Source organism: Sylvia atricapilla, chromosome 3 (genome assembly GCF_009819655.1).
Source record: "Sylvia atricapilla isolate bSylAtr1 chromosome 3, bSylAtr1.pri, whole genome shotgun sequence".
NCBI lineage: Eukaryota > Metazoa > Chordata > Aves > Passeriformes > Sylviidae > Sylvia > Sylvia atricapilla.
This window is the reverse complement of record NC_089142.1, coordinates 81719125-81731648: the sequence shown is the minus strand read 5'-3', so window position 1 is coordinate 81731648 and position 12524 is coordinate 81719125. Positions and strand designations below refer to the sequence as shown.

The 12524-nt window shown below is 39.2% G+C and overlaps 1 protein-coding gene across 2 annotated transcripts in view; it reads right to left on the bottom strand.

The window, feature by feature from the left end:
* Positions 1-312: 312 nt before the first annotated feature.
* Positions 313-12524, bottom strand: part of AKT3 (AKT serine/threonine kinase 3) — a 147401-nt gene continuing 135189 nt past the window's right edge. For both annotated transcript variants that reach the window (XM_066315970.1, XM_066315971.1), the window contains exons 13-14: positions 6046-6148; positions 313-3997 (exon numbers count right to left, since the gene is read on the bottom strand). In XM_066315970.1, the coding sequence (XP_066172067.1) occupies positions 3912-3997; positions 6046-6148 (189 nt within the window). In that variant the 3' untranslated portion in view covers positions 313-3911. The remainder of the gene's footprint in view (positions 3998-6045; positions 6149-12524) is intronic.

Genomic DNA, 12524 nt, shown 5'->3' with positions numbered 1-12524 from the left:
TTCTTGTAAGAAGAAATTAAGTAAATTTTTGTGCATTTCAGGATTGAAACATCTAACCTATATAAAATTACTTTAAAATATGAAGTAAATATTTAACCCAAAACTTGAGAAATCTTTTTTAATCTTCAATATAGCCTTCTCATTTCCATTTTACTTTCTCTGACACAGAACAACTTAAGAATTTTATCCTCTAAGATATTTAATAGTAATGTGCAGATATAAAAAAATACGTCCTCTGTGGCAAGCTTGAACATATATATATATATATATTTACAATCCTCCAGAACAAATTAGCATTAAAAAACACAGAAGTAGCAGATTGACATAGTGCTTTATTTAAGCTGTCTGTACGAAGGAAAATAATGTGCATCCCTATCATATACGTGTAAAAATACTAAGGATGTACAGTGTACAAAAACAGTTTCTTGTAGTTATTTCACATCCTTGTGGGTCATATACTTAAGGAAATAAAGAGTTTAAGTATGACCAACAGTAATACGATTTCTTGGGTTTGTAGTCGTGTCTGCTTAATATCCTGAACCATATGACTAGATCTTGCACGGATCTAATGAAAGAACTAGCAAGGTCAAGAAATGTCACAAACTCTAAAGCTACAGGGAGGTAATTCAATTACCAATTTAGAGGTTTTTATTTAAATAAATACTTTACATTTCATGCTTGCCTGTAATGCACTACCAGGGGCAAGATAAGGAAATTCTACTGTAGACAGTACAAACAGTAGCAGCAAAGTGTGTACATTGAGGTGTAATATATAGACCCTGCAGTTAGTAAGGAAAGACCTTACTTTTGTACTCTAGGAGAAGCACATGGCCCCTGCAAGAACAGTCAGCTTTAAGAAGCCACAAGTAAAGATGGAAAAAAAAAAAAAAAAAAAGGTGAAACAATACTGGAATAAATGTTCTTTAAGCAACAGGAATGTACTGGAAGATGGATTAGTGTGGAAAGCGAAGCTGTGTGCAAAACTGCCAAAATCCAAACAGAAATGACCTATTTCCTCCGAGATGGCTGCAGTACAAGAGGGCATACTGTATGTCATGGAAGTCAGTACAAGCTGGAGTCAAGGTCTGAAATGTACTGTGCTCAAAAGGCTCACCAAGACAACCAGCCACTGCCTCCTGTCCAAATCCAACCGCAACTGCAGACAGCAAAAGAAGAGCTTCAGAAGTTTCTTTCAGCACTGCTTGTCCATTTCTCTGTCATCTAACACTGGTAAGACAGAATTCCCCCAGGCCTGGGCTGCACAAGGTGGCTGCTGACTCTGCATCATAAACTGGATCACTGAAGTTTCAGAAGGCAGACAATGCAATGCAAAGTGACGTCTTAAAAGGTTTTCAAAGAGTTCACTGCCAGGCCCTTCCTGCAAACTGAGCATTACCTGGCTACACAACGGAGAGCAAAGCACAGGAAATCACTGCCACCAGGAGCCTCTGGCCACAGCCAGTCAGCCACTGGCCGGAGATGCCCTGTGCCAAGAAACTTATTGCTATTACAAGCTGAAAACATAGGGGAGAAAACACAGGCATGTAACACAGATTTTGAATCACCATAGTTTCAGTCTGTGAGTACAAGATCTTTGCAGAGAACAAAGTAATGCCCGTCTATTAAGTACTTGGTTATTTCAGTCACTCACTCGCTGTGTCAGTGTAGACACGTCTACATCACCAGTCCAGGACAGACCTGAAACACATTTGCTGCTCTCCTCTCTCTCTGCACAGGGACAACATCTACAAGTCTTTAGTGTTACAGGGTGACATAATGAAATCCTATGCAGTTAGAATATACATAGTGATATATTTCTATCTGATTATCCATCCATTACTAAAGATAAAACACAAAACATGAAAAATTGTCTAAATTACTCTGCGTCTTTAGCTGCCTTGCTAAAATGCCCATCTACCCCTTGACCATCCCAGCACATGCACTGCCAGCAGTGGGCTTCATGCTTGGGCACTCAACTTTCCACATCAAGAGGTTAAGGCATCTGTGTAGGAACATCTCTCCTCTCAGACTCATCTACTCACTCACACCACGCAACCAGGAATACTCTGCAATATCACAGTCTTTGTGGGAGCTAACAAGAGCTGAACGCAGAGATACTTCCAATGATAATCCCACGGAGTCAGGGGTTCCCGATGTCGCCTGCAAGGGCACGCGCTCTGTCGCCGCGCCACGCCCTGACTCCTAGCACCAAAGGGTTTATTATTAAGATTATCATTGCTGAAGATCAAAGCTGAAGTTTATGCACATGTTCTGTTAGATACAGATCTTCGGAAATGGAAAGACGTTTCCCTATCAGTGGAGCATTTGTTGTGATGTTTGAAACTCAGTCAATCAGGTACCATGGTTACTCATAACCTGCTGGGTTTCGGGACTCTTTTGGTTGAGGGCAGATCTTCCTTGAGAACGGCTGTTCCCAGAAATTTACTATTTTAATTGTTAAAATAAAGTGCTTTTCTTGTAACCACTGTGGTCTTGTTGTTCAAATGCAATTCCTTCATCTAGAACAGACATTTTCTCTTGTGCTGTCAGGCTCTTACATTATGTTTATCCTAAATGGAGCACAAGATGTAGCTTTTTTGTCTGTTCACTTTTAACCCTTTGGCACATGAGGTTGGAAATCCCCACCTCCACTGCCAAACTGTTAAAAGACAGTATTTCATTCACAAAAATCTGGTTCTAAGCAGTATGTACAATTTCAGAGCCTTGTTATAATTTCCACATGGGAGAAAAGTGCATTATTCCCTTCAGCTTGTACAGTCCTTCCATATATTACAAAATTAACTGCTATAAGCCTGTTCTCTAAGATGTAGCAGCATTTGCAAACATGACACATACAAACCTTATTTCTAAAAATAAATACTACCGCAGTATAACCAAAATTAAAAAAAAAAAAAAAAAAAAAGGAATACTCGGAGTTAAACACCTGGAGAGGAAGCTAATTCACAAACTCAAAATAAAAACAAGTAAGGCAAACATCTGTTTACCTTGGTGCACACATTTTGGTGAAAAGCAATACCATTATGCCTGTCTACATTCTTCAGCCATCAGAGGTGATGCATATCATGAAAGAGAAAAGCATGAAAAGATGTTATCTGGTGCAAATTATAAAACCCCTTGAACAACTTCAACTGCTGCTTTTATGCCTTCATTTCTTGCATGTATAATGTTCGATTCTCCATGATTGCACATGAACCTGGAAGTTCTAAGTGGCAGGCTGGGTGAGCCCAGCCCTTCTGCTTCTTCTGTAGTATCCAACAGTAATTAAAAAATAATATATATATATATATTTATATATATCAACAGTTTAAGTCCTTCTCTCAAACATTTCCCAAACAAATTCCAGCCAGATGTTAATGACAGAGACCTGCTTCAAGTAATGATATGCCTAACAGAAACCTTGCATATGTACATCACCACCTCTACGTTTCCTCATTCTAACCAGCACAAACAGATGCAAGAAAATGTTATCGCCTAGTCTGTTTAGACTAATTACAATTTTCATTCATCTTCTGCAAGAAGATAAGCTGGACCAACATGGCTTTTGTTTAGCCTCCACTGTGAGGAAATAGATGACTACTTGTTCACAAAGTGTACAATGCTGAAGTCAAGTCATCTACCTTCAAAGAAACTGTTAGTAACTTCTTGATGTTGCTATTATACCGAGACTGTGGGCAGCAGCAACAGCAGGAGAGCGGAGTAGAGAAAATCTCAATATGTCATGCAAAACCAGAACGGATTTTAGGTAGGTTTGGGAAAGAAACTTGTTCAATTTGGAATGGTCTCTGAAAGTGCCCCTGCTATCATAGTAGTATCTAGTACTGGTGGTGATGTTCAGGAATCATTTTCACTGATAAACCTAAGATGACAGTGAAGCAGCAGAACAAAGAAAGTTATTCTCGTCCACTTGCAGAATAGGAAAACTGGGGGAAATGCGGCCGCCTCTCATTGTCCATGCAGTCCATACCATCCTCGTCATCTGTGTTAAAGAAAAAGTTCAAAACATCAGTATATTTGCAATAAAATTTTATTATTCACCTGATACGCAGTACGTCTTTCGGGGTACAGTGCTGAGGTTAAAGGCTCAAGTTAAAGTAAGACTTCAGTTAAGCACTTCAGCTTATGTTTACATAGCAGGACGATACTTACTGAAAGAACAGCATGCCCAAGAGTCACTATTTATTTCAGTTGATTGTTTGGTTCATTTTATTCTGACTATTACCTGAGACTTCAATCACAGCTACCCCTTCTAGGCTAATCTGAACATGCCAGCACACCCAGCCCCTGGCAGCGCAGAAGTCAAGTGCCAACTGAGACAGCCAGTTTCCATCACTTCTTGAGCTGAGCTCAGGAAATTATAGACTTACTGTAGATATATTTAAATATTCCTCCATTTCAAAGAGAGTTAAAAGGAAAAACAGCTACAAAATGAACAATTCATACAGGTTCTTTTTGTTTCAATTCTTAGGTATTATTTTTAGTAAACTACTTATTTTTACCGTATTTGCTGGGATCAGAAGAAATATGGAATAAGCCGAATTCATAAATATTTTTACTTATATAATTCCTCCAGTGCCAATGGAAAGCAGGGAACAGATGTTACCTAACTCTGAGAATTTGGATGTACATTCTCACATGGCTTTTTAACAATGCTTATTCTTAAAGACTCCTGCTGAGACTGTTATTCTAACAATATATTTATATACAGCCATTCAGAATTTTCTGTCTTTTGTATCTTCATATACTCTACAAATAAAAACTAGAGTTAATTCTGTTCTAATATTGAATCAACAGAACTCAGGTTAATCCAAATTTTAGTAAAATTTGTTCAGGTTACAATGAAGAAATTCTTATCAAGACAGACAGGAGAAGAAAGGCTTTTTTTTTTTTTTTTTTTTTTTTTTTTTTCTTCCACAGCAGAAAGACTTAAAATCACTTAAATTATAGACTTTAAGCAACATGGTCTAGTGGAAGGTGTCCCTGTCCAAGGCAGGGGGATTGGAACCAGATGAACTTTAAGGTCCCTTCCAATCCAAACCACTCTATGTTTCTATGACTGTGCTCAAAGACCAAAAATGCAAAATCCAGAAAATACTCTAGATCTATATATGAACAGAAAACTGCAGCTCACCTGGGAATCCTAAAACAGAAAATGAGCTTGCTTTATGAATGGGTAAGCAACCATAACTAAGCCTTTATTGTCTACTTTTGTTCTCCTTCTTTCTCAGTCTCCAAAATAAAGAAACAAACCAAACCCTCAAATATCTCCATTTAGAAAGAAAATTCTTTAACAACTCAGAAGCAAGATTTTAACTGCTTTGGCTTGGTAAGTAACTGTAAAGCCCTGGCTATGCTGAGCAGATCATTATTTGTGTGTGTAAACAACATGACAAAACCACAAACTGTGGTAAAATCACATTCACGTCAATAAAGGAATTCAGCAAGGTCCACTGCCGTGGTTACATCCACATTAACACACTCTTCAAGAGCCCTGCTGATGCACAGGACTTGATAGGAAATTTAATTTTCAAGTAATTAATTTTTTTTCAAAGTATTGTCTTCAAAATATTTCAAAATATGCCCAGCTTACTGAAGCTACACAGCCCACTCAAGCAGCATTGTCCACATGCTTAAAGAAGAGTCTGTGTTCCCATTACTTTGCTGAACTGGGGGCCTTGACTGCCAACCAGTAAACACTTGAATCTGGTGTCTTCTCTTATTTGAAAACAAACAAACAAAACTCCAAATCAACAAATAAATGAAAAAACTCCAAACAAAATCAACACAAAAACCCCACACCAAAAATGTCCCTCAAATCCAACCTAGAATTATCTAATATTCTAAGCTTTGTAACTACTGCATCTTAAAAATAAAGCCATCATTTGGGAGTTACTCTTACACACTTCCATACTGACTTTTACTAGTAACAGCGAGAACAGCTTTTCTATCCAAACAGAAAAAACCTTACACAGTGCCTTGTTATAAACAATACTGCTAGATCGTGCTTACACATCACTTCTGACTTACATTTTTCAGGCGGTGTTATTGTAATAGTCTGAGCTGTAAATTCTTCATCAAAATACCTGGTGTCTGTCTCAGATGTCACTTGAGGTTTAAAAGGAGGTACAAGCTGAAAGACACCAAGAGACAAACAAACAAACAAAAAAATTACTAAATCTCAAATCAGGCAAATTACTATCAGGAAAACAAGTAAGTTCACTTTCCCTATGCCCCAGATCAAACAAGTAGGTCTGTGGAGAGGCAGCTGAGTCTAACTTCCAGGAAGAGACAGAACCCATTTGAGTCAAAAACACCAGATCAGTACAGCAGTCAATAGCACAACAAAGCTGAATTCCAAGTATCACTCTCACATGACTTGCAGATAAATTGAGCTGCATGAAGATAATTACCTAGAAATTCTTCAGGCCAATTTAATTACCTGCATAGCTGCAGGCAAAGGCATCTCTAGATACTTCAACACAACTGGGTGGTATAAATGGCTACAAAGAAGAAGACTGCACAGAGAGCATAATAAGCATGGTTTGGGGTTTTTCTTTTCAGTGGGGAGGCCTGAACTATCATTGAAAGAAATTACGTGATATGAAAATAAATGTTACATTTGAAAAAAGCCCAGTCCAGGCTTAAGGGAGTTGCTGCATCTAAACCTGCCTACTGCTTTCACAGCACAGTGTGGGATTTCCCAACAGCAAATCACTAGTAGCCACTCATGGCCTGCAGGCAGGACTCCCTTGCCCCTCTTTTGAACCAGCTTCACTATCCACCTTCTCCACCAGAAGAACTGCCAATAAATCTTTACTGGAAGGCACACTGAATATGGAATATCATACTGCATGCTGCCAGCCCAAAAACAATACTGCAGTTTTGTATGTATGACATTGCAATTTGTGTGTGTGTGTGTGCGTGGTATGTGACAATGTTCTTGTTTGTACCTAGGAGCCCTTTGGGGCTATCTCCTTATATGCAATGTAAAACACACCCTGAGAATAAGTGTAATTGATTTTCCTTTCAATACAACAGGTTATATCCTGGCTCACTGGTATTATCTTGTGTGGGGTTTTCACCAGTTTCACGTTCTCTCTCTCCTCAAGTCCAGAACACTAACACCAAACAATTAACTTGGTCATTTGCCTCACAGCAAAGAAGGAGGAATTGCTGCTAACTCCCTCCTTTTCCCAAGTCCTATGTGCTAGATGCACAAATGTACATGATCTGTACATACAAAGAGACCAATTTCATCTCATCCAAATCTTCAGTAACAGTGCAAGCAATTATTCAGCAAAATCAAATCTATCACTTCATATACTTGACAGAGCACAATAAATTTGATTGATACTTTTACAAAACTAAGTTCAGCTTTCCCTTACATTGTCCTGAATGGAAAAAAATACAACAGCAGAGAGGTATTTTGAAGTAGAAGTTTGGGACATTGTAGAATAAATGCTTAAGGAGCTAACATATATAAACACAACACCAGAAGATTCTTCAGGTATAAATCAAGTGACATCCAATGTTTATAAACAAAGTATTCTATTTTATTGCACAGGTTCCTTGACTTTTTGAAAATTACTTTTATATGCATCCAGGCTATTCCAAACAATTCTGCACTACTAAAGCAGATTTCCAAAGTTGTACATCTCTCCAGCAATGCAGCACACAATTCCTAAAACCAGACTTATTCCAATGCAACATCTCACATTGCCATTTTATTCTCCTTTTTCTATCTGAGAAAAGAATATTCAAAAACCCCAAAGAATTCCCGAAAATACCAACCAAAAAACACAGACCGAACAAACAAACAAACAAAACCCCACACCCACAAAAATAAAGCCTACACAGGATTACAAGTAATATATTCTAGTCAAGCCAAGTGTCCATCACATCCTTTTAGAAAAACACTTCCACAGATCTCAGCAATAAATTCAGTATGAAGCACATTTTTAAGATAACAGGTTTATAACTATTTTACTACTTCCCTGGTTGGAATGCTTTTTACTGGTCAGAAACAGAAAATGCCATTTCGTTTAAAAAAAAAAAAAATTCGTTTTAAAATAATGAAAGTACAAGCTATGGAAAAAATTGCTTCTTGTCCTTGACTTGAGAAAAAAGAAATGTCTTTTCAACAATGCAGCGCACATTTGCAGTAGAACAAACTACTCCTGCTGTGAAGTACACCTGAGACCTTTCATGTTACAACTCCTTTGCAAAGAGAAGGAACAAACCCTCACCTCTGAAACAGTCTGAAACAACTTTGAGTCAGATTGAAGTAGTTAATGAAATTTAAAAGGTATGGCAAGGTAAGATCATTATAGGTTACAGTATGGATGTGCTGTTGGAGAGGAAAACGCATTAGATGACAAGTTTCTTTCTCAAAAGCTTACAGGCTAACTACTGATTTATCCATGGATTTGTTACTTCTTTGGTTTTAATCCACTGAGATGAACAAGCCTCACTATAACTTCACCCCCTTGTTCTCTCCATCTACCTAAAACAGTAATGGTTATGGAAAATACTTTGGAAACATTATTTTAGGAAGAGAAGCACAGTACTAAGTGACTTGTAAGGAACAAATAATTACAATAATTTTAATCAGATATGAAAAGCACCATTAAAACAAAACTCATTAAGTTGGTGCTCTGATTCAATGCTTGGCAGCTAGGCTTACTAAAAAACTCTTTATCAATCAAATCTAATAAGTCAGCTGATGAAAACTGCAGTGATGACAGAAGTTCAGCTGTCTGGGGAAGTGAAGCAAGTAGAAGACATGAAACTCCAGGCTGTAACTAAAAGAGCCTGATGCAAATCTATGTCAATGGTGTTTTAGGATTCATCTATTTTACAGCAGTATCTTTCATATCCTGGACATTAAAGGCATTTGGAAACTTCACTGACTGCAAAAACGAACTTTCCAGCCATGTGACTCTCCACAACAGGACACGCCGGGTTTTATCCAGGCTGTGCCCTTATGTACACCAACCATCCCCTAAAACCTTCGGAAAAGTGGAAACAGCTGACGTTAAGAAGCACAGATACAGCTGAAAAGAAGTAGCAGAAAGGTTTCTTCAGCCTTTCCATACACTTCGCCTCCTTCCCTCACAGCATCACCTCCATCTCCTACACAGCTGTGTGGCCAGAGAACTGGGGATTGCTCCTTTCCATCTGTTCTACCTCACCTACACCAAAGCAACTGGGGCTAAAGTCTTGTAGACTTCCCACACTAGACTGCTGAGCTGACACCAAAGGCACACCTCGCCTTCCCCAAGTAAATTCTTGGCAATCATCTTTCTGGCGGGGGTGTCTCCTTTGTCCATTAGTTGTCAAACTTCATTTAAAAGCAGAATGTCCACAAATTTCAGCTGTAATGAAACCATTAGAAAGACAAATAAGGTGCAAATGCTGCAGAGATAAACATTTAGAGTGAAACTCCACAAGCTTCCACAGACATCCCAAGAAAGACTGAAGCTGAAGTTTAATGATAAAAGATTAAAACACCCCAAACCAACAACCACTCTGATGATCACAACATGAAGATGCCACTCCACAGCCAGCAACACTTCACATTTGTTGCACAAGGAAATAGTATCCACATGCTATTGCCACAGCTATTCCTCACTTCTGGCATTAGAAATCAGAAGTCCAAGAGGGATGTGAGCACCAGAAGAGCATCCAGTAACCTGTGTCCAAAAGGAGTAAGATAAGCTTTTGTTAAGCACAGGCCTTGCCTGTCTGCGAGAGAACCACGCTGCTTGGTCCTGGCTGCCAAACTTTAGTATGGGTTAATTTTCTTTCTTTAGTGGCCTCAGTTCGGAAAAATGCTCCAACCAGACAGGGAACTGCACCTCCTCACAATTTACTCTATGGAGTAGAAATACAGTTTTTCTGGGTTTATGCATTACACACACACACGTGCATAGATATGCATGTGTCTGTACAAATAAAGAAGTAAAAGTCTAAACTCAGTGTGAGTTAAGTGACTTTAAGAGTTTGTGTTCAAGATAAAAATCCAATTTCATATCCATCTGTCAAGCTGAATCTGCTCTGGCCATTTCAAAGGCTTGATGTTAGAAATGACAGCAGAAGCAATATCAAATTCTTGGTGTCTTCATCATCTCCAGTGAATGGCATTTCCATTTGGCAAACATCAAGAGCAGTGTGTGAGAAACACCACGGTTTTTCCACAGTTCAAGTCCTGGAAAATTTGACACCCATCTCCTAGAGGAAGGAAAGGGGCAGGCACAGTGTTTGACTGTTGTAGGTACACCAAAATGTACAGGCTTGATTCTACACCTTGAACTTTCTCACACTTTGTGAACAACTACATAAATACTTCAGTATGAGAGAAAGTATGTAACACTACTTGCTCAAAGATCATTTACCAGGAATCACTTGCCTTGATGTTGTATAGAAAGGGGATGAAGTTATCTCACAGTAACAGTGATGCACCCCATCTGCCAAACGTATGATGCTTAAGAACATCAATCTGATCTTTCTTCTCCTTTTAATTTAAAGAGAATTTTCGGAGAATCACAGAATATGCTGAGTTGGAAGGGACCCACAAAGATCACTGTGTACAAGTCCCAGACCTGCAGCACACCATTCGCAAGAATGACTCCATGTACCTGAGAGCATTGTCCAAACACTTTTGAACAGCTGGTGCTGTGGCCACTTCCCTGGGAAGCCTGTTCCAGTGTCTGACCACCCTCTGGGTGATGAACCTTTCCCTAATATCCAACCTAGACCTCCCCTGACACAATGTCAAGCCATTCCACTACCATAAGAATCCCACTGACCAACAAACTGCAGCTGTTGGATGTGGTGGATGGATGGGAGGAATACTTGTCCATGCCCCTCAAACCAGAGCTTCCCACTTGGGGAAAAGACAGTAATTTGAGCTGAGCTTCAAGCTTGTCAATAAGCGTTTTTCTAGGTACTGGTTCCTCCCCATACATGGCCCCAAAGGCAGCTTGCTGCACAGCCAGGAATTGGGAATACCCCATGGACCCTGCATGTGGTGGTCCTGGGCAAGGGGAGGAGAAGGAATTTGAATTTCAGTGGGAGAAGGACATAAGTCCACAGGAAAATTGGCTTCTGAGGGGAGGTTTACCCAGAGATAAACTGATTTCCAAGGGATATGATAGTGTTACCACGGAGAGAGGGAAACCACAAACTCTCAGCAATGTAAGTTTCAGAATCAGACACACTTATATGCATTCTTTCCTCCCTCTAAATTCAAGCAGCTGGGAGAAGGGTGGCAATCAACATCTAGGTCTGCCCGTACAGTTTAAGGTATCAATGGAAACACAATGAAAGTATCAGACTGGTTAGATGTCTGATCCTTTTACAATTTTGCATGGCAATAACACAAAAGCAACCATCGAGGGTAGTTTCTGCAGGTTTTGTGGCAGTGCAGATAATGGTATGAAAATAGTACGATTCAAAGAGCAACAACCTAAACCCAAATGGTGATACTTTCCTATTTACGTCCTACACTTTCCCTTCAAAATCTGATACACAGAAGTATTTAAATGTGCATTTAAGATCACAGTTATAATTGAGAACTTGCCAGGCCTGAACCCAGGCACTAGATCATGGGATTTCATCATTTGCTGAGTTTGTGCCTTGAGTAAACCAAGGTAACCACAGCTGAAAGGTAAAGGAACAGCTTCTTGCAGCTGTCAGACTTCCTGATGAAAGCTACTGCCTTCCAGTGGGACAGGTGCATCCAAGCCACCCTCCCATTGCAACCATCACTGCAGCTTGTCCCTGCTCCCTTCCCAGCACTGACAGATTCACTTGTGAGTACTTTCTTGTTTTCTTCAGGGACAAACAGAGGTATCACCACAAATGAGAATATGTATCTCAGCACAAATTTCCACATGGTTTCTCTCCTCTTTCATCCATGTTATATGCAGGAGAAAAACCAGGCCTCATTAAAAAGTCTGGAGGTCCTTTGCCACGGGGCTACCAAGCGCTTCAAGCTGCAAGTCTGAAGACATATCCAAATTTCGACCTTTTAAGTAATGACCATGAGCTTTTTGTTCAGTGAAAGACCCTAAACAGAACATCTGACAACTTTAGTGTATGTCTGCTACCCAAATAAAAATATGCTAAAGCAATTCTTACATGAGAAACAGAGAAATTTCAAAAAGCTTCATGATTCTACCTAAAAATAAACAAATATTTTATTTAGTACATGGGCTTTTGAAGTCTTCAGAGTTTGCCAAACTATTCAATTTCTCATACTCAGGCAGAGAGATAAAAACTCATCAGGGCTGAGATGATCACAGGAAGAACCTGGCACAGGCTGCTCTCTTTCATATGCCCTCATGGTTCTTCTGCCAAAAATAAATACATCAGATCATAAATGCTAACTACTATACATTTTTCATTTAAAGGCAACGACCTTCTCTGCTTCAGAGTGCCATACAATATTTTTTTATCATTATGTAGTACCAAATTAGGTTAACTAGTTAGCAGTATCAGAAATC